Genomic DNA, 27814 nt, shown 5'->3' with positions numbered 1-27814 from the left:
GAAATGCTTTCCCATCTCAGATCTTATTTGTTTGCAGAGCGTTGATGTGGCTTTAAGCTTTTTTTATTTTGGATAAAAGCTGATTGCAATTTGCGCAAATTCTCGAGTGACTTCAGTTTGAGCCTCCTTGAATTTGTTTTATCCTCTCACCTCAAAAGAGTGCATCAAAGTTGCTTCGTGAACATGATGTGTCTGAAATCCACATTCAACATGACACTAGCGTTGTCACCTCACTTTTCCGAAATATTTTGTCAACATCATACAGCTCCACATGCAGCTGCTCCTCCTAGATTTCCCCAGAAGAGCCTCTCGGTGCGAAATCTGCCTTCACCCCAGTGAGTGGTACCCCACCTACCAGTTGTCCAGCGTTATCATAGGATGTACATTAGATAGAGATACTCTGACCCCTACCACTGACTGTAGACTGGAGATTACTGGAGGTGGGCCTCTTTCCTGCTACCATTTATCTTTCTTTCACCTCCCTACACCCCCCCCTCCACTCCTCTCCCTCCTTCTCCCTCTGTAATGTCTCAGCTGTTCCCTGCAGGCAAGGCTCTCTGACTGAGTGCCTGCTCTGTTATGGGTTCATTGGGCTGGTATGCAGCAGGAATCTTTGGATCAAGGTAATTTCACACTGTTCAACTTTTTCCCAGGCTGTTAAGCTTCCCTTTACCTTTGTGCCACTCAGAGAGCGAGATAGGGAGCGACACATGTAGCCATTAAACACACACAGTGGCTCAGGGGCTGACGCCACCAGCGGAGCCGAGGGAAAGACTTGAAAGATACGGCCTATAAATTACAGTCCAACACCTCAGTTTCCCAAAAGGATCAGATTATTGCAGCCTGATCCAGAGTGGTGGGGAGGATGGTGCACATTCATGTGTGGTGCTGTAATAAAGCTACACGCCTGCCAGGGGAGCCACTGTGGTGGGCCCCCCCTCATTTGTCTCTATCACTGATCACTGAGAAGATCACATACTCTGTGGGTGTCTGTGTTTGGCTTGTTGCGCATGTGTTTTCTTTGCTTTTCTATTTTAGCGCGTATCATTTTTTGGATGTGCATTCCTGATCAGGTGTTTGTGTTTTGTGCCACTGCACGTGCATCCTCCCCTCCCGCTGACACATATGTGTGATGCCTCACCCCAAAGCAGAGCACTTTATGTTATTATTAGTGACATGGAGATATGTGAGCACCTGATGCAGTAGGGAAACCCTCTTTGACTGTAGCAGTAATCTTGCTCTCATCTCTGCTCTATAGCTGATACATCCCACTGTACCATCTGTTACCATCTGCAGGATACAGAAACAAGGGCAACAGTATCACCACTTGCTACATGTGTGAGAGTCTGTATATGTTCAGGTGTTCGATATGTTTGGTTTGTAAGGTTTATTTTTGGTGGCTCGGGTTATTTTGGGAGCTGTATGGTTAACTTTTTTATGTTTGCATATCTCTCTGTTATTCTTTTGTTCATTATTGGGAGCAGCAGCATATGAAACATAGATTTGGATTTATATTTGTTCTGTTGGAAACAGGCAACGACTCTGCATGCTGTGTGTTGTGCAGCTATGTTTCTCATATGCTCTACTATCCCTCTGCATGGCTGTAACGACTGTGTATAATAAGTTGTGTGTGATGAGATTAGTTCATTTCTCCGATTAGAGTCTCTATTCCAATGCCAGTGAGCTTTATTGATAAGCTGTGAGATCTATTTGACCTCAAGTCCCTTGTGTTTTTGTCTGAGCTTGTTGTGATCCCTCGTGGACATCCTCAGGATGTTGATCCTCCCCGAGCGCCGACAGACGCAATTTTCAAACAAGGTTTCTTCGTGGAAAAATTGTAGTTATTGTCTCGACTCCCTCGTGCAGTCCTTGTATTCTGCACCAAGGACTCGGCTGGATTAACATTGTCTTTGTTCTTGGTGTATGTGGTGAAAGTAGGGAGTGCAATAGGCTGGAACTGTGGTGTGGTATCAGCAAGCAGCTGTTGCATGAGTGACAAAGTCAAGGGCTAGTGATATGAACATGGGAAAATCCTGGAGGAGCTGGAGGGGAAGAGACAGCAGCAGCAGCTGAGCCAGTCTGCAGAGCTGTGAGTGGACCGAGGCAGCCTTCACTGTTACTTTTATGTGGAGGGGGGGGGGGGGGGGGGGGGGGGGGGGGGGGGGGGGGGGGTGAGAAAGAGAAAAGAAAGCAGTTTATTCTCTATCAGGGCAGGGAAATATTGACGTTATTTAGCAGAGCCCACCTCTCTATCGGGCTCATTTGGCCCCAGATTTGATGACCGCATGAAAGGTTGTTGGAGTTCAAAAGACAGGGTCAAGCATGTGAGAGAGGGTCGGGATGGAAGCAGGGATGCAGGAATGGGGCGGTGGGGGTAGCAGAAAGGTAAATGAATACCAGACGGTGTGTTTCTTGTGTTAACCGAAGGTTTGGCCAGAGCTACCAGACCCTATTGTTGGAGTGGCACACCTTCCACGACACACACTCAGCGGAGAAGCTCATCTGTCTCTCAACAAGCTGTCCACAGCCTCGTGATGGATGGAGACGTGGTCCAAGGCTGCTTTTGGTTATTAATGATGCTTTCACTCTGCGTGCCCGGCTCTCCTGAAAGGACGATTGTGTGAAAAGTTTGACATTGTCTTCGTCTGGAGCACGAGCTGAAAAATGTTACCATAGCCAGACGTTTGGACCTTTTTGTTGTGGCAACCGAGAGTAAAGTGCAGAAAATGATTCAAATCCATTTTCCCATAGGCACTTGCAACACAGCAACGACACCTAGATACACAATCATGTTATTTAAGGTAATTTGCTGTTACTTTGTCTCAGAGCTTTAGAAAAGGGAGGAAAAAGATGAAGGCAGCCACATGGGATGAGAGTATCACTTATTCAAATCCTCAGATGAGGGAGGTTTAAGCAGGAGGAGGGAGAAGAAAGAATTTCCCTCAACAACTGTTGTCAGAAAACCTTTCAGCAAGCCGCTGACATCTCTCACATCTCATCCACCGGCTGCTGCAGCCGCATTTATTTATCTATTTACGGTCAGTGCAGTGTTGTCTCTGTCCACAGACAACATATGATGTGATGCAGCAGGAAGCCGACAGTGTTTACCTGATAATCTGTGAATTATAACCAGACAAGACACACCAGAGCCATTCCCTATGATGGAACATAAAAACACAACTGACATTCAACCATTACTTCTTTTTCTATTAATTAAAGGAGGAGACCATGTCGAGAAATGCTGGTGTGTGTTTGTATCTGTTTGAGATGCTTCTTCTCTTCCTCAGAAGCTGCAGGTGTAACTTTAACTTGATGTCTGCTGAACAACAGACTGAATGAAAGCTGGAGTCTTCATTGTCTTTTGTATGGAGTGAACTCAGCGGGTGCATCTTCATGGAATTTAGTAAACTGCACAAACGCATCCTGCAACTGCTGTTCTGTCAGTGCAATGTTGTGAATGACAGTGTTTAGTTGGTTAGATGAATGCGTTTTGATCTCACACACACATTTACAATAGAGTTCTTTGTTGTTGGCTGACAGCAGTTGAATTGCACCACCACCACCACCACATCTCAGCAGATGCAGTTTGACCAGAGGCTCTGACAGGTATCTCACCGGCAGGTCCATGTCTGCTTTTCAACAGAGAGGGGCTTTCACCTCTCCCACAGCATCACGCAATCAACATCTTGTCCCGAGGACGTCAAAAAAACAACAATTAAGACTTTGTTCTTCACGTTTTTCTTTTTGTTGCTCCCCCCTTGTTTCTTTCTTTTCTCAGTTAATGAGATAAGGGCATGTCTCAAAGAATTTGGGAGGACATGTTTGCATAAAGAATTTCTAAGGGAGTCTGAGGGAAGTCTGCAGGGCAAGAGCTCAATGCCAAAGCTGCATCGTTGTAACATCAGTCATGGAGGGGAGAAATCCCACAGGTGGTTAGCGGAGATGTCAGGGACGAGTTTCACCAAACCATTGGAAACACTCACATTGAAAAATGGCAGGTAGAAATGAAAGGTTCCTGCTTGGTGATTTGGGGAGTGATTGCTGCTCAGATACTGATGTTCAGGTGGGAGATTGTGTATCTGACAACTGGGTTTCTTGTGTTTTTTTCCCCCAGTTTAACACACAGAAGTTGCACAAAAAAAGTGAGTCTGTGCTGAGATGTTTGTCTGAGCTGCTTGGGGCTCGCAGCTATCCTGCAGGTAATTGGGTTAAGCCTCGTCCATGATGCCTGGTCATGTAGATTTTGATTAAATCATTTCAAATTTTAGGTTTGGAAAAGTGTAGCACTCGGGTATGGATCAGGGGGATGCAGCAGCAGCGACTGAAGGATCACTGCTCTGTTCATAAGACTGAATGCTACACTTTTACCAATGAGCTGTTTGTGAGGTGTCAGGCTGTTCGGTTGGAGCCGAGGTTTTTCCTGTGATGTTTTGCATGAAGTCTGCTGTTTGGTTTTTGTTTTCTTTTTTTGTAATTTCTTTTTCCCATGGATGAGTAAGTTTTCTCTGTGTTGTTGTTGTCTGTCTCACACATCTGCAGTTATTCAACCACAGCAAAAAAAATACAGCAAAAATGGGGAAATGCGAGCGTGATAAACAAATGATGCATATGTAGGAGAGATGTTTTGATGTGAATTAAATTGTTGATTCATCAAGTGGCACATCGCAGAGGGTCTCACGCGATCAAACTGGAAGCGTGGCCAACATCTGAAAATGATTTTTCTCATTGGTGAATTTAGATTTTTGTTACTTTTGGGCTTTGTTATAAAGCCATGATTAGAGAGTGTGTGTGTGTGTGTCTGTGTGTATGCTCCTGCAGATGAATGTTGCTCCCTTCTTGTGTCTTTTCTGCTGTTTTGGTCTGGCAGGAAGTGAGTGGAGAGGGTTAGTGAGCGGGCACAGGGAGGAGGAGGCAGCTGGATGCTTGTTTCACCTACTGCTCCACTGTTACTTCCTTGTGAAACTTCTTTTCCTTCTTCCAATGAAAACAGCTCTGATCTGATTGCACACACAAAGACATATTTTTGAAGTGAATCCTCCACTGATTAATGCATCGAATCTGCTTTTCCTCCAACGATTTCCACCTTCCTGAGCTCTGCTCCACGCCTGCTCTTATTTTTAATTCAACAGTAATTCATGTTATATGTCAATAGAACCTAAATAGAAAATATATCCAACAGGTTTGTCATCCAGAAAATTAAGAAACTTGCACATTTGAATTTTAAGAGTTAAATGTTTCATTTTATTCGTGTTATTTTCTTTAAAATAATTAAATTTGTGAATTAATTTCAGTAGATCAGTCACCTCTGCAGCCATTCAACAATAATCTGTAGTTGTTGGACTGTTAATAATGTCATCAAAAATCTTGCAAAAATTATTCTTAATGTCAGTTGTGATAAAAATGAAGATAATATATATAAATGCTTTAAACACGGGTTTACAAACAATATAAAAAACTAAACAGACTGGTGAAATTGCTGCTAAATCCACCAAAGTTTCTTTGTTCTATCAAATATCTTGTATTATTTCTGTTTCTTTGAACATCTAAAAGAAACATTTTTGATGAATGAGGACACTTTTATAATAACACACAAGTAACCTTTTAATTTAATCCTGTTTTATTTCATTTAATTTGTCTGTGAAAAGGAGGTGAACTCTCCTCCTGGCAGCTGCTGACCTGCTGCTGCAGGTGTGTGTGTTGTCTTTTTAGATTGTGTTTGAGGTATTTTCTCTTCACATAGCTGTGGAGATCTTATCAATTTAAACTAGTTTAGCTACAGTATGGAAAAGCTTTGTTTAAAAAAAAAAGAAGAAAAAAAATCCACATTGTTCTGCTTCATTTTAGTTTCACTTTTAGGTTGATGAATGTGAAGCTACATGGATAAAAATGTGAAAATCTACTTTCCATGACAACTGCTCTTTCAATCCAGACATTTTAAGATTGAACATTTGTAAAATTGTCATTTAAAATATATTATTTATGGCTTAATTTTAGTAATAAAATGGTGAATGGGGGATCTACAAGATGTCTGGCAAAGTCTTAGAAAAATACACCTCACAGGTTTGATGTGAGAGTCTGAGCTGTTCAACTAGTTTTACCTCCAGAGTGTCAGACTCCCTCTGACCTCGAGCTCCTGTCATTTCTGGACTGTTTCTGCCTCAGCAGGGGGTCTGACGAATTCCCCTCCGACACTTCTCAGTCTCATGTGGGACATAGTTTTTTTTATCTTTTTTTTTTTTATCCCATGTCGGTGTCGGTAAAAGCAGAGAGAGGCTGTCCCCATCAGCAGGGTGTGTCCCGCCCCTCTCTGCTGCTTCTAACGGTGATTTAAACTGTTAAAGGTGCGGTGGGGATGATGATGAGTCACTGCTCGCTCGGTCCTCGCTGCAAAAAGTGACCACCCCTCTCACACTATGTAAAACATTCGGCTCTTTTTTATTTATTTATTTTTTATTCTAAAAAAAAAAAAAAGCGATAAAAATCTACAAAATATGTTTAAAATTTGTGTTTCCTATACCACTGCTTCTATTTCGGGATTTTATGTTTTTTCTGGAATAATCTGCCTCTAGAATAATGTGTAATAAAAAGCAAAGACCTCCACTGCCTCTAAGAAAACAGCAGCATTTGAGAAGCTGCAAACATGTGCACTTGTCCCATGCCCTCTGGCTTATTTCCTCAACTTTTACTATCAAAAAAATCACATTTTAAGAAGTTGAAACTGTATAAAATCATAAGTAGTTCGGATATTTCTTGCAGTGTGCAGAGCCGGAATTTCAGTAAAACCTTTCAAAACTTCGTCACTGACCGCTCCCCTCTCACTACTCCACCTTTGACTGTGCAGGGCTGTGACTTGTAAAAGGTTTCTAACCCGTGGGGTGTGTTCCGTTTTTATTCTGATATGGTAATTGAATGCTTCCGGGGACAAATTCGCCGCTGCTGCTGCTGCTGCTGCTGCTGCTTCAGCCTCTGATCACAGAGGAGCCGCTGGCGTCACTGTTCCGCTGCAGAAGAAAAAAAACAAACTCCTAACAAGTGCGTTAATGCAGCAGTGAGTCCTGGAAACTTGTTTTATTAAGATGTGTAAACTAAGAGACATCGGGATGTGCTGCCATCTGTGGATAGTCCCTGCCCAAGATCACACAAAATAAATTAAATAAATACAAAAACACTTTAAAACTAATGTTGACTTTCCACCTGTCGCTCCTTTTTATGCTTAAAGACAGTTTATATCTCCATGAGGGGATATTTGCAGTGTAAGCTGATGATGATGTTGCAGCACAGAGCTCTTTGTTAAGTCTTTTTTTTTTTTTTTTTTTAACTTTAAATGCTTCCTGACAGGAGGTCTGTGCTGAAAGCTCTGTGCCTCGCTGTTGCTCCTCTGGGATGCGTAATTGCGCATCTTGGAGAGCAGGAGGCACCTGATGCTGGTGACTGTGGAGGCTTCAGCACCTGTCTCTCTCTCTCCTCTGCTTGAGCCACATATGAGTCGGTCTGACTGCTTCCATCCAACTCTGTCAGGTGTTTCAGCATTTTAAAGAGAAACAACAGAGCTGTGGATAACTTAAATTTCTTTTTGTGTGTGTGTCTGAATTTGATCATTTAAAGGGAAAAGACCATTAAGACACGTTTTGCTGCCTTAATTGGATAAACCAATCTATTGAGTTTTCAGCTGAGTTGACTGCGTTGTGTAGAAATGAAGTTTCCAACGGACAGAAGTTGCAATTAAGATTGAATCATTTCTGCTTTTGTTTTTCCTTTCATGAATTCACAGTTTGATGTATTTGCTGGTAAAGACTAATCTTGAATCTTCTGGGGGTTGATCTCATTTCAACTCACTGACACTTGTTTCTAAATAAAGTCACTAGGCAGCAGTGAGGAGCGCGGCGGGGAAACGTCGCTCCAAGACGCAAAAAAGTGTCTCTAAAGTTTTGAGTCGCAGCTTGATGAAAGTTCAGTCCGACGTGTCGTGATGCCACTCAGGACACTGATGTGAGAGTCAGGTCGGCTGGTTGAGCTGCAGCGACAGCCATTAGGAAGAGAGAGACTGATAAGTGACCAGAGAGAGAGAGAGAGAGGAAGGTATAGAAGAAGTCTGCCCAGTAACAATAGCACGAGCGCTGGGGAACTATTGGCTATGCGAATAGAGACACAGGGAGGAGGAAACAACTTTAAAGAGACATTTCCCCCACTTTTCTCACAAGCATTGCTATATAGCAAATAAGCTTCGGGGTGGAAATTAACAGCTCTAAAGCTGTGAGGACTTTACAGTCCCCAGTCCTTCCCCTGATGCACTCGAGTCCTGTTTCATTCAAAGTTGAGTCTTTGAAGTTGACTAAGAATAGGGGAGGGATTAGCATATTTACCCATGCAGATTCTCTTTGTGACTGTATGTGAAGCTAAATCATTTGGCAGTCATTTTTTAATTATCTGCTCATTGACTTACACTCTCAGCTCCGTTTCCACCTGCTTGTTTTTCCATGTAAATTATTACAGAAGTCTAATTAAAATAAGTGGTGGTTTCTAGCAGGAATGGGTGAATTGGTTGATATTAGTTGGTCTGAACAAAGCCAAGGATTCATCTGTGTGTTATCTTTAAGACAAGATTATGCATATTAAAAAAAAAAAAAAAAAATTCAACACTGCTTCGAATTTCCTAGAAAGCTATCTCTTAAACCACAAGTAGATTGTGGCTGCAAAAAAAAAAATGTTCGTAAGATCATGTGTGTCCGTGTGTGTGTGCGCGTGTGGGAGGGAGTGTGGGAGGGTGGGTGGGTGGTTCTGTCATGTGCGCGTGTCCGTGCGCGGGCACAAGCCACTGCGAGTTAACAGTGTTTATGGCCACATACAGTATCTACATGCGTCATCCTCAGCGCAGGTTCACCGAGTCCATTTGAAAAAACTGACAGACAAGTTGGTTGAAGCACAAATCAATACGAATTAGAGGCTTTCTTCACTTTTGTCCTTCTCCCAGATCCAAATTAATATTCAGATGACTCTCACAAGGGGGCACTTCATGCTGCACTTTGGAAAGTAAAGTTGACTTGTTGAAGTCTTTTAATCATGCATGAGCTAATGATGTCTAATAATGCAGCAAAGATGCAGGATTGAAGATGTTAAGTGGCAATGACACTTTATCATCATCTTGAGGCAATAAGGCACCAACATAAAGAAGAATATCCACATCTACAAAAACACAGAGAAGCGGTTTTATTCACCTGACAACAACTTGCTCTCATTTCACTCCTATAGTTTGATCAATCTAAACAATAAAGCAACAACATCCTTCATAAAATAAGTTTATTCGGACTTAAGGCACCCATTAAATGTGTAAAAAAAAAAAAAAAAAAAAAAAATGCGACTTATAATGAATCTATTCTGCACTTTCCCCTCCATGTGTTGTGAATCTACTTTAGAGAAAGTGTCAGCTTGTTAAAATCGTTAAATGCAGTTTACAGAAAGTTGTGTAGCATTGCCAGAGTAGAAGAAAGAGCGACAGCAGTGCAGCATGTTGCGTCTGGTCTATACAGAATAGGCTAATGAAGTGAATTGCGTCAGTGGCGTGTAGGGCAGGCTGATCTGGCCAGGCGGATGAAAGTAGAGGCGCACTGTGGGGAGAGAGGAAAAAGTTCTCAACAAGGAGAGGCAGGACTACTCTTACGGAGCCCCTGCAGTCTCACTTTTTATGCCTCTAACAGACTTTCGCTGCCATCCTTTTGCCTTTTTTCTCTGCAACACTGCTTTGACGGTTCCGAGAGAGGAATCCTACTTTTTGACTTAAGTGAAAGCACCAGCACCATGGAGCTGCTCTGCCTCGAAATGGACACCATCATACGAGCTCGTCCTGATCCGAACCTCTTGTGCGATGACAGAGTCCTGCAGAGCTTGTTGACTATAGAGGAGAGATTTCTACCCCAGTATTCCTATTTCAAAGGCGTCCAGAAAGATATTCAGCCGTTTATGAGGAGGATGGTCGCGACTTGGATGTTGGAGGTATATCGAAACACCGAGTGCTGCTGAGTCTTTATTTCCGTGCTCGACTTTAAAGCCTCCTGATTTGTTTCATTGCTGCTTTGTTAAGCTCTGTTTGCAATTTACGGACAGTAGATCAGATCGCCGACTCTCATTTCCCACTGCTTATCCCTCATATTAACCTAATGTGTCGTTTTCTCTAATTTTCTTCCCATTTTTAAAGTCCGCTCGTGAAGACTGCGTTTGTTGAAACTGCGAGCTTTGATATGTGTGACACCGGAGAATTCCTTCCCTATGCCTCGCATGGTGCCTGTACAAAGCTGCCTGTTGATTCTTTAATGTTATTATTTTAGATAGCCTGAATATTTCCATGCACACGTATGCACTCCCCAATGCAATGCTGCCCTGTGCTGTTCTATCGCCATGTTGGTTTTTTACAGGAGCGCCTGTGCTTTAAAGAGGACTTTACAGTGTCATAAACGCAATAACAGCGGCTAAAGCCCATCGGCATTGACAGAGGAGGCTCTCTGGTGTCCGTGTAATATAGAAATGATGACAAAAAGTGTTGCGAATATTTGAGGTATCTATTTTAAATGTCGGAAGGGGCGAGGGCCTTATCTGTCCCTTCTGTCTTCCCCCCGTCGTCCTGCCTCACTCTGGAATTATGTTCGATTTTCGTCCCTCAGTTCAATATTTCTGATCAACATCCACATGTAAACAAACCTGAGGCTTTCAGCTTTATTTTCATGTCAATATTGTCAGGCTCCGATCCACTGGAGATTTTTAATTAATTTTTGAAATAAACATATCGGGTCGGCGGTGACGCACATCAGACCAACCTCTTGCTACTTGGCTTTTATTTTGACATTTTATTCATATTTATCGCGTATGGATTTGGATCCGAATTGTCGGGTATGATGTGGAAGGCCCCCCGGAACATTATGAGGCGAAAAAAATCGGTCTAGCTAATTTATTTATATTTTTAATCATTTTATGAAAATATGACGAATGAAAAAAAGTGTTTCCGTGTGCAGCGCTGTCGGGGTGTTTTTTGGCTCGGCTGATTGTGACTTGAATTCATTTCTTAGTCAATGAACTCCAGGAATGTGACTCTATTGACAGTATGTGTCCGAGACTTATTTCAATCTTTGTAAAATACTCTATTTCGAATTAATTTATGATGTCGCAACCGATTAGGGCTGGGCGCAAACTCTTGGCCGGGCCCCAACTATGTGTGTCATTGAATTTATATGTGCTCTTTATGTCATTAGACTTTTGTTTCGTTATCTCATAAAAGTTTTATATACATTTCAAGTGCTGGAAAACAAGTCAGGTCACTGCAGACTGGGTTACTGGTTCCAAATGCTGAACATTGCTGCATTGTCTGCTGTCTCTTTATTCAGGTTTGTGAGGAGCAGAAGTGCGAGGAAGAAGTTTTTCCCTTGGCCATGAACTACTTAGACAGATTTTTAGCCGTGGTACCCACCAAAAAGTGTAACCTGCAGCTGCTGGGAGCAGTCTGCATGTTTCTTGCATCCAAGCTGAAAGAGACGCGTCCATTAACTGCAGAGAAGCTTTGCATCTATACAGATAACTCCATCAGACCACAAGAGCTGCTGGTAAGCAACATTTGCTTCAACACATTTTTGCAAAATTCACAGTGATACCTCTGGTGCTGTCATCACCAGCTGGTTAAAGACAAACACAGTTTCATGACACATTTCTGGGCTTTTTTTTCTACATCATGTCAACTTCTGGTTTATTTATTGCATTGGTTTACAAACATGTTCATTTTAGACCATTGAGCTCCAGCCATCACACACTAAGACATCAGAGCTGCTCTCATTTCACTGAATCTGTTGTCCAGGCTCCACTTTGGACTGTGCCGTCATCAAAGGTCCATGAAAAGCCAAAAGCTCTACAGTGAATTGTTCCACAAGGGCTCACTTTACTGTACAAGACCCTCTGGGCTTTACAGTATTTATTCACCAGTCTGTGTAATGGTCTCCATCGCCATCTAGTGGCAGATATTTGCACAGAGCAACGGGGTCAGCTTGAACTCCAGCCAAAGTTCTGACTCTGTTCCTGTCAGCTAGAGAGGGAGAGACACAGAGAAATTCAAGTTTGCCTTTTACAGTTCAGCTTTCATCCAAAAATAACCATGGATGCACACATTTCTGATATTATGTCATGCTGCTCTATTTCTGTTTCTCTCACACTTGTTAATGCTCCAATGTAGCACATGGTAGAAATGTTACGTCTGTCTGCATGCATGTGTACGTGTTTATATGTATGTACATATCTATATCTGCTGATGCCGGGTGGATGCTGTGTCTTATAGAGCAACAAAAATGTCAGTCCTCTGTGTCCTATTTATTTGATAAGGCCACTTTGGCCTGATAACACCAGCTGCTTTCACCAGCGCAAACCAATTAATTAACTCAGTTTCGCATCAGATAAGTATTTCCCCACTGCTCTGTGGTGCTACATAAACATTCCTTAGTAAACAACAGCCAATCCCACCCATGTTGTGAAAGAGGCCACATATTATGATTCAGACGTGGCTGATGTTTGTAGGCCTGCCTCGCTGCCTGACTGGCGGCTCTACCCGCTGGGTGATTGCTGCACTTTATCCAGGTTCCTGACGAGCTGCTGTTGGTTTTGTTGGCTTCTGATAATTTTCTGGAATGTATTTCAGCTTGAGGATGTTGTGTCAGATTTGATTTCCCCCCTCTCTCTCCTTCTTCTCTCTCTCTTTTCTGCAAAGGTTTCAGTTGTGAGCGTGTTATAGACGTAGGTTTGGCTATGAAACACAATGAGGATTTTAAAGCAAAAAAAAAAAAAAAAGACAAAGTACTGTAGCACCGTCAGTGTGAGGTGGAGTCATGTAAAACAGTAAACTGAGTCCGTCCTACCTTTATGTTCAGTTAGTTTGAAGACAAAAGCCCTCAGCACTTGAACTGAGGCCTCCTCTCAGTGTTTCTGTATAAGGCAGTATTTTGGCTGACATGCAGATACAGGAAACAGAGATCAGCTGCTCGGGCATGTGATCGTTTTTTTGTCCTCATCTTTGGTAACAATTTCTTGTAAAAAGAACCGCAATGTTACAAAGAAGGTGTGACCAGAGGAAGGCAGCATAGCAGAAGGAAGTGGGTGCCTGCCTGCCACTATGTTAGCATACAGCCTGTGTTGCAAGGCCCTTGCTGCAGGCTTGAATCTTTGCTTTGCTGGTACTGATGGCAGCCATGTTGCGTCCTACAGTCAGACACTATCAACAAACCCCTGCAGGGGCATTATGATTTACATATGATCAAATAATTGAATCTCTGAGATACCGGCTATACCGTCTCAAACAGGGTTGTATCTTTGATGAAGATGTCTACCACCTTCAATGCAAAAAAAGGGCTTTTATTTTGATATTTACTCTCATGTGCGTAATTGTGGATATTAGGAACAAAATACTTGAATCAGGCCTTTGGTTTCTATCCACATACCTGACATCAAGCAGATCAGACAACATTCCAAGGCTGAAAAAGAAAAAAGGTCACTTTGATTAGAAAATTGTGAGCTGGAAGCGGGGTCAGTGGCAGCCATGTTGCATTGTCTCATGACTGGGTCCATGTGGTCTGTCTGTGTCTCTCTCTCTCTCTCTCTCTCTCTCTGGTTCTTTCTCGCTTTTTCTCTGAAGGGGAAAATGAAGAGCATCCATAGTCCTAGTCACAAGGCTGCAAGTCCGGAACCAAACCACGAATTTTTTTCCCAAATTAGTCACCAACTCTTCCGTTAATCACCTCCTCTAGGAAGTGAAAGTAACAATACACTCTAAGAGAAGAGAACACCACACCTAGTGATCCACCCACATTTCACAGACTCATCTAGGCTTGCATGTGTCATCACATTTTCCCAAGACATCCACCTTAAAATGATTTGTGAAGATGAGAGCGGCTCATTCTAGCAAATCTGATCTCACAGTGTTTGATTTAAAGCTTTTTCACCTCAAGTGGTCGTGTTTCTTCTGAGTCATAAATATGCAGGACATGATTTAGAGTAAGGTCTTTTACCTATATTTGGCACTCGACATTGTTTATGTAAAAGCTTAACGTGGACTTTAGAGGCTGAATTTATTCTTACGCGCTGAACGGCGCTAACAGAACTGGCAGCAATAAAGAAAATAATCACATTTTCGACATAACATACAATGAAGGGTTTTGATAAGTTAAATGAAAGATGGATTGAGATAAGAGATGAAATACTGTTTAACTTTTGTAAGATAACACAGAGTTATTGCTGATCCTGCTCAGCAAGAACAGCCTTCCTATCCATTTTCACTACACACACACACACACACACACACACACACACACACACAGTAGAACCTCTGGTGGGCCTCTTTAGGAAAGTCCCCAGATGCCAGACAGACAGACGGGGAGGGAGACAGTGTTGTGAGGTCACCTGGGTTGGTGGCGCTGCTGGTGTTTCTCTGTCCCAGGCTCAGCCAAGCAGAGACTAATGTAATAACAATAATGCTTAACCTCCACACACTCGCCACTGTACGGGGCCAGGGGCCCACAGAGTCACATTCACACACTTTGGGGCTGCAACTGGCTGAACAACTGTGGTGAAGTAAGCTGAGAGCAAAGTGCTACAGTGTATTTGTGTCACTGAAACCTGCTCAGGCTTTCTCATTTTCGGTCATCTCTCTCTCTCTCTCTCTCTGCTCTCCGTCCCCCCGCTCTTTCTTTCTTTCTCTCTCTCTCTCCAGGAATGGGAACTGGTGGTGTTGGGGAAGTTGAAGTGGAACTTGGCAGCAGTGACGCCGAACGACTTCATTGAGCACATTGTGAGGAGGCTGCCGCTGCCCGAGGATAAGCTGGCACTTATACGCAAACATGTCCAGACCTTCATCGCCCTCTGTGCCACAGGTAGGACACAATGGAAGCCGACATCGCACACGCACATTACATGTCCTGTATTATGAACCGATATTTGTCCCAATAAATCCTGGCGTTCGATCGGAAGAACAAATCCAAAAGATGAGCGTACAGAGTGCAACGTCACATCGATATCTTCATCTTCTGTTTTTTCTTTTCTTTTTTTTTCTCATTGGTGTTGCAAGTGACACTGATCATGGATAAGCTGCCAAGTCAAGGCAAGCGATAATGGCTTGCATCAACATACTTTCTCATGTTGCAAAATATCTTTATCTGCACATTCTTCTTTCAGCACTGTATCAAAGCGCTCGCTCAATAACATGCGGCAACAGCTCTGTACAGAGGTGTGCTGTGGGCCAGTCACGGCCCGCAATAACCTCTGGGAGACGCATAACATCCCAGTGGGAAAATATTTTGCCTAAGAAAAGCATGTGTCACAGAAGACACTTCAGAATGAGACTCTTATAGGTTTGATGTCCATCACCTGTCTTCTCCCGGGGCTGGTATGCGTCCGTGTTTTAGAGACGTATCGGTGGCTTCCAGAGCATCCAGTGACACTTCAAAGCCGGGTTTTCCTGGTTGAGGGGCATTCCCATGTCGCACAGGGTCGAGAAGAGGAATGGACAGGGGTGGAGGCAGGCAGGCCATTGTCTTTCTGCTCTTGAGGTTGAATTGTTCCCTCAAGATCAAACATCCAGTGAGTTGTGTGGGAGGGACGGGGAGCCCTTAACATGATCTGAAGAGACGGCCGGGGTCGAGGCGGAGGAGAAGCAGGAAAAGAGCTGGGGAGTCAGTCAAACGCCAGAGGAGTGTATTGTTTTTGCGCTGCCAATGCGAAAGGCATGTAATGTTTTCATATCTGTTTCTCCTGATGCCCCCCCCCCCACCTGCTCCGCCCTACAGCTGGAGGACATGATAGCTTTCCCATGTTGAGATTCTCTGTAGGGAGAGGGCAGGTTTCTCCTGTTTGCGTCACCTCCAACACCTCGTTCAGAGCTGCAATACAAGTCGGGGTGGAGGGAGAGGGAGAGGGAGGGTGATGGGAAACTAGCACCTCAAGCAGCCTTTAACACCCTTAAGTATTTACCTTAACATAAATGAGGGAAAATTACACACTTCAGCCACAGTAAGGTTTTTTTGGGCTATATCCTATGTCTCTTACTCATGGCGCCCGTCACCACCTCCCATCACCAGCAGCAGCAGCTTCCTTTTCTGCAGGGCTCAAACTGAAACAGCTCCTTGTGCTTGCATCATTCAGAGGAGAGAGTGTGTGTGTGGTTGTGTGTGGGTGTGTGTGTGTGAGTGACAGGTATTTACAACATAAAGTGATTGAATCCCTTGCGCTGATTTTGCAATCGATTTGAAAAGTTTGCAGCAGAAGTCGATGCTTGCAGAATTTTTCGAAGAATCGTCTCTTTCCTCTTTTTCTTTGTCTCACTTTTCTTCTATCTCTCTCTCACTATCTCTCACTCTCTTCCTGCGTCTCTCACCCCACGTTTTGTGCCAGCGGATTAATGTGTGGAATGACAGCGTGTCAGTGATCGGATCTATTCCCAAAGCAACATTGTGAAAGCCTGCACTTTGTCCTTAATTGCTTCAATGAGGCAGTGGAAATAAATTTACGAGCCTCCTGGAGTCGTCCTCCTCACATTGTGCCTTAGAATAGGGAATTTCTGGAGATAGCTCTGGATTAGCAACAGGCCATTTATCTGTGTATGCTCTCCACAGACTTGTATCCAGGCAAACAGAGAGCGAGGGCAAGACAGAGAAAGAGAGAGCGTGAGTGAGTCAACAATTTGGTGCATCTGAAGATCTCTGGGAATTCGAAACCTCATTTGTGGAACGTTCCCAGCCGTAAATCTTCGGGTTATCTGGTGAGAATCCTCCTTGAGACATCCTCCGAGAGAAGCGGAGAAGGTAAAGACACAGCAGAAGGAGGGAGGAGGTCTCTCAGGAGGATTTACATTTGCAAGACAGTTGACGACGGGTCACCTGTGGCCTTCCTATTTCATACAGTCCATTCAGCCCCAGCAGCCACCACTACTCCCACCGCCGTTGCCCCTATACTGAAAAAGAAAACATGCATAAAACCATGGCTCTCTGTTTTCAAGGGAACAAGAGAGAGAAGAGGAGAAGTGGAGAATAAGGCCTCTCATTCCTAATGGCTCCTCTCTTTTGATGAAACAGTTCCGTTCGAGCCACTCGGTGGGATTTTGTCAGGTGGCGCAGGCTGGCTCTGTATTAATTAATAACATTGGCTGGTCCATTCACGACTATGCAAATGGCTCAGGGGCTCAGCTAGAGGCTGAGAGAAAGGAGACAAAAGGCTTGGCCCTTACATTTCATATGCAGAGCCATGCGAGGGTCAGCGCTGCGGGGCCACTTGATAGGAAACACCAGCGCTTCCCTCAGGCAGGCCGCCGGATAATAGCCCAGAAACAAGCTCATTAAGGGAGATTATGAACCTCCATTCCTACACACAGACACCAAGCACTCCGAGCTTCCTCTTCTATTATTATTCAATTGAGGTAAAGTGGGAGAATGGACGGGGTGCATGGGGCAGACAGATGCACCCCAACCTGTCTGCTGCAGTTATTGAGCTCCGTCTTCTTGCCATATTGCCAGGGATTATGCTCTACTTTACTTTTTTTTTTCCTTAAACCAACTCCAATAGCCCTCGCTGTAATGGTATGCATGGAATGGTGACAATAGTCATAGAAGTTGATCAAAAGAAAATTCTGGATGGGGGCCAGCAGTGCTGTCTAAGAGAGCGTCAATTGTCCCGGGAGACACAATGATGATTTTGCTACAAGTTGGGATGTAAGTAACAAGTGAGTGAAGTAACCGAGTGTTTGTTCTTTTTCTCCGTGAACAGTGTTTGATTCAGTTTTTCTGGAATGTGGAAGTGTCTTTGGATTGTGTGAGGTTAGTTTCTCTTGAGACAAACTAATGATTCACTAGCTAACAACCACGAGGGGAGTCAAGCTTCGCCGCTCGGCCTCGCTCTCCCCCTTGTAACAGATTTGCCATGGAATAAGCTATTAGTTCTTCTTATGTAGTTGAGCTTTCGTTTCAGATGTTATTCACCACTTCTAAACTTTGACACAGTTGTGCCTGGACTCCGTGTACAGTCTGTTCCACTGTTAAACAGCTTCTAAAGCCCAAAGAAAGTTGGATCACATGCTTTGATTTCACAAATAATGAAGAAATGCAGAGTTTCTGTGAGGCTGTCCAACTTTAGATTTTGTCTTCTCAGTTTTTTTTTTTTTTTTTTTTTTCCCTGCATCCCACACAGCTTTCCGAGTCATATTCTACAAATTCAGGAGTCAAACATGCCCATGTCCACGCACCATTGACCACTCACATATTCTGAGGTGACTCATACTGTACATGTCAATGGTCCAGAGGCAGGAATGCTCCGTGTAGCTTCCTCTCCAAGTGGCTGCTGCACGGAGAATCCCCTCCAGGCTCGGGCTCTGCATTTCTAGAGATGAATGATTCATCTCAGATGTGGTCAATGAAAAGGTCTTTACTGGTGTTTGTTTACATAAAACCCCCTTCATGTTTGATGAGTCAGAACCTCAACAAATTAGCCACTCGGTCCAACAAATTATCATCCCTCTCTCCACACACGCTCCACTGATGTGAGGAATCACGTCCGGTCTGGCTGCAGCGTCAACACAGATGAAGCAGCGAGAAGCTTCCTGACAGTATGCGCCCAAAAATGTGACACGCAGAGTGAATCATCGAGTGGCACGTCCTGAGTTCTCCCCCTCCCTTTTCACCTCACTGGTGTAATCAGCACCACACTATAAATACTGCGGCCAGCTGAGTCACACCAGAAACACAAAGAGAGAAGGTTTATCTTTGGATGCTGCAATTATCCTACCAAAAAGGTCTAGGAATCAAAGCCTCTTTAAACTGCTGTGTTTACCTTGGAGGTCACGTTAACCACAAAGACCAATATTTGTTATTTGAAGTAAATGTTAGTGTCAGTTGGGTTGACGTGAACGCTTTTTGTCATGACACCAGAGTGTCTCCTTGTCTCTGTCCTTCTCCGTGAACTCTTTGTAATTACTTCTGCGAGCTCCCAGTTGTCCAAATTACCTCCAAAGTTAGACAGACGGGAAGAGGAGGAGCCATGTTTGACCTCTGACACACGGTTTTTTGCTCTTCCACTGAACTCTCTCCGCCCTCGACCTGCACCACATCTGTACGCTCCTCATCGCTGACATTACCAGCGCCTCGAGGCTGCAGCTGGGACAGTGGAGGATGATGGTGCAAGACTCAGAGAGCTGTCACAGGATGCTACAATTAAGGAGGAATGCTGCTCTCTGGCAAATGAGTCGGAGTCACAGTTTGAGCAGGGTGCATGACTCAGACTCTCCTACGTTTTGTTTTGTATCGGTCTCCGGAGTGACAGTCTTGGAGCAGGAACTGATGGAATATGACAGATGGCGGAATCAGGTTAATGTTTTTTAATCGGTGATTTCTCCCTTCGTTACATGTGGACGAACTCCTCAGACCTGGTCGTCGGGAGGTAGTTGTTGTTGTTGTTTGTGCGACTGGAGGAGCTGCACTCGGTGGACCGTCTGAGCCGGCCGCTACCGCTCGCCACAGACTTGTTTTGACTACCGGGCTGAGTTGCGTTAATGGTGAAACATACTGTCATGCCAATCCCAAAATGATGTTTGTTTTTGGCCTTAAGCAGTCAACAGGCCCCGGGTCCTCGTAATGCTGCTCCTTTAATAAACAAGGTCAATAAGAGCTACATGTATAGAATACAAGACCCTGATTTATAGCGCTGGAAAGAGAGGAGAGGGTGAAAAGGAGAGCCTTTTTTTTTTCTTCTTCTTCTTTTGGCTGTTGTTCAACTTTCCAACTTTAATTAATTTACAAGTTTAATGTGCATACTGTGCATTGCAGCCACCCAGGAGGAGTGGGCCATGTAGGGCAGCAGACTGTGTGACCAGAGGCCTGAGGATGAAGTTTCAGGGGGTAGGAGGAACACGGAGGAATGGAGACGAGGGGGCACAGGGAGGAGAAAGGGCCATTGAAGGGGGTGAGAGGCGTGCAGGCCAGGCCAGCCAGCCGCTGCTCACAGGGAGCTTTCCATCGCAGGCGTCCCCACTCAGCTACATACACTGTTTATCCTCAACATGAATATCAATGAGGGCCTCCTAAAATACAGCCATTCTTCCCCCCACATGCAGCAGCCACCAGGCCGGAGTGTCAGCCCGCATCGGCTGCACGCGCGCGTCCTTGTTCTGCTACAGACCTGTCTTGTCTTGAGTGCGAAAAATCAGCTTGCTGCCCACTGCCCGCCACTCAGCTCTCCCACAAACCTACATCTGTGCTGTGCGTGTGTGTGTGTGTGTGTGTGTGTGTGTGTGTGTGTGTGTGTGTCTCTGCATCTTAAAGCATGCAGGAATTGGAGCATTGTTTCTTGCCTGTGTCTCTGAGGTGTCTGCCTCCTCGCCTGTCAGTCTACACTCACTGCACACGTACAGTAAATCCACGTATGCCTTTGTCCTCGTACCCCTCTATAGAAAGTTGTGCTCTTACAGCAGTGATGTAATGCTGAGGGGCTTTGTGTGCTCTTTCCTCTTGGCTCGAGGTAGCCTTTAATAAATCGCCCCTTGGCAGAGGCCCAGCAGCTAACACAGGGGTGTATAATAAGTTCATTTATTTGTCAACACTGAGCCCACAAGATGAGAAAGCGCCTGGCTGTGCATGTTAAAAAGGCAGTGAGGGGCTGCCTTTACAGCTATCAAAGGGCCTACCTCTTTGATTCCAGATAAAAAAAAAAAAAAGAAGGAAGAAAAATCTCCTTCAGAGCCATCGCACGCAGTTTGCTTTGCAATTGAATATGGCAATATGTTAATGTGCAGGCTGTTTCTATGCCCCCACTGCCTGCTCCTCCAGCCCATAGGTGGCCCAGGAACAGAGGCATACTTGTGGGGGCGGGTGGGGGGGGGAGGAGGAGGAGGATGGGAGGCAGGAGGCGAGGGTCGCTGGAGGGCGACTCTTTTCTTCTTCCAAAAACCTCACAAGAGTCTGGACACAGACTTGAGAGTGATGTGCAGCAGAGTTGTCTACACCCTCTCCTCTCCCACCACGCCCACCACCACCTTCCCCTCTTCTCTCCTTGTCGCCTTGTCGCCATACCGTCCATCCCTCCTTCTTCATCCCACTCCACCCCGCTGACCCCCCTCTTGCCCCCGTCCTCCCCTCCCCTCGTCCAGCCGCGGCCTTTGTCCGGCCTGTCCCCCTGAATTGGTATCAGCAGAGAGGGGATGGATGCTGTGTCTCTCAATTGGGTGAAATGAGGTGATGACTCTGGACAATGGAGTCACACTCTTCTGCCTTCCCTCTCGCAGGTCTGCCACTCTATTAATATGCTAAAAGATAGGAGGGCCGCCAATGCAAACCACTGCCTGTTGTAGCAACAAAGACTGGGGCATGTGTGCCATTCACTGCCCCCATCTAAGCAGGCCATGTGTTGTCCAGAGAGAAAGGTAGAAGTTGAGCAAGATATAAAGAGAGAATAGAGAAAGGAGTGTGTGTGTGTGTGTGTGTGTGTGTGTGTGTGTGTGTGTGTGTGTGTGTGTGTGTGTGTGTGTGTGTGTGTGTGTGTGTGTGTGTGTGTGTGTGTGTGTGTGTGTGTGTGTGTGTGTGTGTGTGTGTGTGTGTGTGTGTGTGTGTGTGTGTGTGTGTGTGTGTGTGTGTGTGTGTGTGTGTGTGTGTGTGTGGAGAAAAACTCTCTCCCTGTCTGTCTGTCCCTCTTGCTCTCACTCTCCCCCTGTATGCCAGTTGCCTTGCCTTTTCGGGCTTCTGGCCCGTTCACAAGCTGTCTCATTTGCATTATGAATGACAGTGAGGGGAGCTAACAAGGTTATTGGTCTTTGAGACGCACGCCTGTGACCACACGTGGAAAAAGGACCTACAGCAGTGAGCATTGGCAGAGGCACTGAGCCTCTTTATTCCTCCCTTTCCAAGCGCTATGGGGCTTTTTTCAGTGAGCACACGATTTACTCAGGAGATGGAAGAAAAGGGGCCGGGCTGGGGTAAGGGGGACCGGGGTGGGGAGCTGGTGAGGGTGGTTGCTTTTCAGCTCCTTTACAAGCCAAGTGAACCCTCATTATCCAGGCCCCTGGTCATTAGTGAGCGCTGCGTTCAGACCTGGTACAATAGACGGATTATTTATTAGCTGACTGCTAGATTACCAAATCATATTGTCTCTGGGAGGGATGTGTCTGTACTCTTTTTGTGGAGTGTATGAATCGAAAAGAGTAATTTAGAAACCCGCACCAGGTGAACAACAACAATAAATACTGCTTTGTGTCATTTTCACTAACTCATATCACTGAAAAACACATTTAACTCAACTAGGATCTCTTCCTCCGACAGATTTCAGATTCGCCATGTACCCTCCCTCCATGATCGCCACAGGAAGTGTGGGGGCAGCGATCTGCGGCCTCCAGCTGGATTCAGCTGACCAGTCACAGTGGGGCGACAGTCTGACAGACCTGCTGGCCAAAATTACAAACACAGAAGTGGTGAGTTGTATTTCATGCTCTCTTCTTTGCAGCCTGGTGAGGTCTGACATATGAAACACAGAATCCCAGTGTGGTCTTGTGAGAGCTTGATACGGCTGTCTGGAAAGTCTGCGGGGATGTTTCTGAGTAATACTTAAACAAGGAGGAGGAGTGAATGTTTGTGTTTCTACAGGCGATATTTAAGTGTTCAGTGGTATTTATCTGCATTCGTGTATTTACTGTAACTCTGTGGTTCCAAGCTGAATTAGCTTCTGCTGCTATGAAGATTTTCATCTCCTCTATCCGTTTATATCTGCAGTTAAATGCCACAAGTAACTCATCTAGTTACCGCGCGCTGTTGTGCAATCTATTACTTGTAACAAGCAAATTCTGCTGAAGAATGACTGCTTCTTCGAGGGAAACTATCCCTGTTATTTGTGTCAAAAGTCAAGAAACCCCTCATGTTTGTTGGGATTGCGTGTTTGCAACAGACAGTAGCTTAGATGTTGAAATGTCACACTCGGATTTGGCTTCTTCACTGGGATCTGGCTTCCCGCAAAACCCATTTTTTAGGGGTTTTTTTCTGCCAATATTTGTCGGGAGAAAGAAAGATGAAAAGAAACCATCAACATGCTACAACTGCTTCTGTGATCTCCGCCGTCGTCGTACACTTGACGCGGCTTTAAAAGCATTTGGCAGGTTTTGTTTCTAACCCCATCGGTCCAGTCCGGTTTCCCCCTCGTACAAAGAATCCTCCAAATCGAGCCAGGTTGAGAGCATGTACAGTATGCTCTGTCGCTGACAGGAATGCTGGCCAGGCCGTTGTGTGGCTGTCTGGGTACAGTGAATGTTGCGGCGCTGGGCGAGTCGAGTCCAAACACAGGCAGGGCCTCTACTGACTCGACTGATGCCTGGCTTTCATCACGCAGATGGGAGAGGGCTTCAGCTCGCTGTAGTTCACTGCAAGGGTGAATAGGTGGGCAGAACCGCAAAGGGTTAGGAGAGCGGGACTGTGAGATGATAAGTGATTAAGTTGTTCTTTATTAGCCTCTGTGGGGAGATTAGTCTTCTGCCTTTGACCCATCCTGACTGGTGAGACGTGGCGGGAAGCCACAGAGCTGCGCACTGGGACCAACTCCGGTTCTGAGGCCACTGCCTTGGCACGAGAACTCCTAATACCAAACATGATGAAGAAGGCTTTTGGTTAGTAATAGCCAACCTAATATAAACACGAACATTTGAGCTCTTGTGTGCACACTGCACAGGGAGCATATCAAAGGCCGTGACACTGATCCCAAACCTCAGCCCCGGTATGTTAAATTCTGTCCCAAAAGGAGGTGGAAGAAAGTTGTTAAAGTGTGAAAAGGACACTGAGGGGGTGTTGTGCCTCCCTCGCAACAATCAGCCCTCTCTCATCTCCTCCTATGGTCCATAATGCATCACTGCTGGAAAGCATGGCTCCCTCTGGTGCGAGCTGTGTGAAGTCTCGCTCAGCAGCTGAGGAAAAACAAATAGCTGGCCTCAGCAGTACAGGGCCTCAGTGTGTTTAGGCTGCACGGTCTTAGACTTGAGGGAATTAAGTCGCTCTGTGTCTCTATGATCAACTCCTCACATTCCTGGATTCAGACAAGCCATGGCTCGCAGTAAACACAGGAGGCAAAGCAGAGGGCACCCCTCCTAGTTCAACATATATGAAGAGCTTTAAAGAGTTTTGAGTCTCCGAAAGTGACTTTCATCAGACCTTTGCACCACTTGTGAGATTACCGAAAACACATGACAAATGCTCGGAAGAAGCTGTCAGCATTACTACGTGTCTTCGGTGCTATTTACACAGTTTGTCACTGTTTGAGAATTTCGTCTTTCACACACTAAAAAGAGGAAACAGTCATCGTTGACCGTGTCATTTTAACACTTGCCCTACCTTCTTTTCCCCAAAGCTCAACCACTTTATACGTCAATGCAGCATCCAAGGGCCACCTCAACCTCATTCTTGATGACAGTCGTCAGGGTGGTGGTATGAACCTGAGTCTAAATGTGTACACACATTATACTGCGCTTGGCTTTGGCCGGCAGTGCAGAGGGTCGACGAGATGGTAGAGTAGCGTCTCGTAGCGAGCCGGCCAAAGAGCCAGGCAAAATATGAAGGCAAAGCAAGTTTCGCCAACCTCTGCAGCTGCTGCTGCCAAAAGCATCATGGCCAACGCCACCCCCCTGGCACCCTGCTGGCATCTGTGGTATCCAGAAGCTGTGGTTTTCCAGTGGAAATGTGATAGGGCCAAGTCACCATCTTGGGCTGCTGGAAAAATGTGAGTAGCCTCACATACACCTGGTGTGGCCAAAGGGGGGGAGGGGGGGCTTCTTGTTTGGGACAGCAGAGGAGGCTGAGAGCCTGAGAACCCAGACATGAGGAGCAGAGAGGAGACATGGAGTTTGTGTGTTGAGTTTAAAGCCACAGATCAAACTGAATTCTCCTACACAGGTAAACATTAGTGTTAGCGAGAGGCTGGACACAACATTTACTCTCCTGGTTAGGACACGAAGGCCAAGTGTTTAGAGACGCCCTTTAGACTTGAATGATTAAAACTGGAAATAGAGGTTAGAGAAGTTTAAGACCATCACTTCCTAGATTTTATCGTTTTGACACTCATTTTCTCTCATTCATCTTTTTTTTCTCAGTCAGGGTCACTAAGACACCGGAAGCACATTTTCCCGTTTCTCCCTTTCTTCCTGTTTTCATTCCTCTTTTTTAATCACTGTGGTTTCCACTCTGGCCTAACTATCACTGAGGCGGTTTCATATAAGTTGCACAAGGCCTGGATGTCATATCTAAATGTGATTTTTTTTTTTTTAAGAGCCAAAATGGTTGCAGCAAAGATGCATTTATTATGAAAGATAACTTCTATGAACAGAGTCTGTGGCGTCACCACATGTGGTGTTTCAGCACGCAGGCTAAAAGAGAGAGAAAGGTCACATTTTCTGTGACTTGTGAAAATTCAAGTCATGTGGTGACTCCTTATTTCCAGTGTCAGCCCCGGGATTTTGTGTTTAAAGATTCTCTGAAATCTGTAGTGTGTGTTGTGTTGTGTGTGTGTGTGTGGTGTTGTGTGTTTGTTTCAGCTGTCTGACCACCAAGTCCTCCCAGAGTAGCTCACACTGTCTTGTGTGGTACAGTCAGCAGTTAAAACACATTCCATGGCTTCACACATTTCTTCCTTTTGGTTTTGTCTGTCTGCACGACTTCCCCCCCTATCACCAGTGTCACAAAGGCCGCCCAGGGATACTGTGCATGCCTAGATTTGTCAGAGGGACACTTTGTTACAGTGTGATGTTTGTCTGAGACGGGACAGAGGGAGGACCGCAGGACGATGGTGGTCGCGCAGGCGGCAAAATCAGATGCTTCGGCACAGCTACCGCTACCTCCCATGGCCGACTTATGCTGAATGCAAGTACCTAGAGTTTCTCTGAAAACAGTATTGGTGTTTCCAGTAGTCACACATTGAAGTCATTAAAGTTTCTCGAATAAAGCCCATGGGTCTTGGCATGGGATCCGAACTGCCGCTCTAAAGAGCAGCAGAGACGGGGGGAGAATATCTTTTAAGAAGTGAAGGCGTGCATTCTTGCGGTAAGACACAGGCAGTTTCTTTACATGTTACTGCGCTTTACTTAATTTTCTCACAGGAATTGGGGATTTTATGACCAATGGGGCACATGTTGTTGGTGGGAAGGAGGAGACTGGTCGGGTTTCCTCCACGTCAGAGCCGTTGCCGGGGGACACGTCCTCCCCGAGGCTCCCGGGCGGCACACATCAGTCCAACCTCCTCAACATCAAATCAGCCTTCATGGATTGTGACCAAAGAAACTCCTTATGAACTAATCATATCAAGATATCAGCAATAACAAGATCCCACAGAGCCTGAGTGACTGTGTCAGTGGTCGTGTAACTTAATAGATTTTTAGTTGTCTTTTAAAGACGGCCCACTTGTAAAGAGATCCTCCATAACGGTGTCCATGTGTACGGGGTTTTAACAAGTTACCAGTTTAGAAGAGTTTGCCTGCTTTGACAACACAATGCCTGACTCACCCTGTAACGTGTCATGCTGTTTGACCTTTGACACCGTGACCTTTTGCGAGTGAAGTCTCAAGTGTCATTTGACCGAGGTCCAACGGCACCAGAGGCCATAACACAGACTCAAACTGTGGCCCATCAGGTCTAAATTAGCTGTGCATTTCTGAAGAATGATTCCCCGGCTCCACAAGCGGTGGTACACTTTCACCCCTCGTCCCTGCGGCCATGAGGCCCTCTCACTCATGTTATACACGTGTTTGTGCTTGTGTGTGTGTGTGTGTGTGTGTGTGTGTGTGTGTGTGTGTGTGTGTGTGTAGCACTGAGGGCTCCAGTTGTGTTACAGTGTTTGACCAGCAGAGGGCAGTGTTGGCTCTCTCTACACTCTTGACAGCAGCAGTCACATCAGTCTGTCTTCAGTCAGTCACTGTCAGCTCTGACTTTAATGACCGTCGTCGTTGTTCCTCACCCTGCCACCGTCTGACCTTTCTCTTTAGGCTCCCGCTAACAACCCATTCAGCACTCCTAACCCACCCAGCCCCCCTCCCCTCCTCTCCCCTCCCCTCCCGCACCTCTCCCCCTCCCCGGCGAGTTGCTCTCTGTTCCTGTGCTGCCCTGTCCCCTCTGTCAACCCTCCATCAGGGAAGGATATGAGGGCTCAGCACTGCTGAGAGGCTCCTCTCCCAGGTGGATTCTCAGATTGCCGCCGCGGCCTTTGATGGTGAAAGGCGAGCCGGCCGGGTCTCAGATGGATCCCCTGCAGGCAGGCAGGCACACAGACTGGCTCTCGTTAAAAAAGCACCACCTTTGTGTTCCCACAGGAGGTGGATGTAATTAACATAGCTTTAGTACTACCTGTGTTTTCAGCCGCTGTTGTCAAGGCTACTTCTGTTTGGCTTTTGTGTGTGTGTGTGTGAGTTTGGGAATGGCAGGGTTGGTGGGATAGCTGGGTGGTGGGGGGCGACGGAGGCAGTGGTCCGCATGCACAGATGTGAGTGTGTGTGTGTGCATATCCTTATGTGTGTACTTGCACATGTGCTCTATAGGGCTGGTGTTCGGTGCACAACCCTGGTCGGACTGATGTAATGCTTGGGTCTGGTCCGTGTCTGGGCTCAGCCTTGGCAGAAGCTGGAGCTGCTAAAAAGACTCCGGTCATTTAAAACCTCTTGCCTGCGCTGCCCAGGGGCCCCTCTGCTGCCACACTAGGGGGCCCCTGCTTCTCAAGCATTGACTACAGTTTTCAGATTTCTCTTGTGAACTGTTGAAGATAGTTATAGAAATCAACATCCACTCAGAGCAGCATCAGTAAACAC

At 45.6% G+C, this 27814-nt stretch overlaps 1 protein-coding gene across 3 annotated transcripts in view; it reads left to right on the top strand.

Moving 5' to 3' along the window:
• ccnd2a (cyclin D2, a) overlaps nt 1–27814 on the top strand; it is a 90662-nt gene that overhangs the window by 60639 nt on the left and 2209 nt on the right. For 2 of the 3 annotated variants that reach the window (XM_083974012.1, XM_083974013.1), the window contains exons 3-5: nt 11373–11588; nt 14732–14891; nt 22311–22459. In XM_083974012.1, the coding sequence (XP_083830138.1) occupies nt 11418–11588; nt 14732–14891; nt 22311–22459 (480 nt within the window). In that variant the 5' untranslated portion in view covers nt 11373–11417. Of the gene's footprint in view, nt 1–9601; nt 9991–11372; nt 11589–14731; nt 14892–22310; nt 22460–27814 lie in introns of those variants that run through there. The other variant, XM_083974011.1, reaches the window with a different exon arrangement.

The sequence above is a fragment of the Trachurus trachurus genome (genome assembly GCF_905171665.1).
Source record: "Trachurus trachurus genome assembly, chromosome: 6".
Classification (NCBI taxonomy): Eukaryota; Metazoa; Chordata; class Actinopteri; order Carangiformes; family Carangidae; genus Trachurus; species Trachurus trachurus.
Note: the sequence above shows the minus strand (reverse complement) of the source record. Positions and strands in the feature narration are given on the sequence as shown.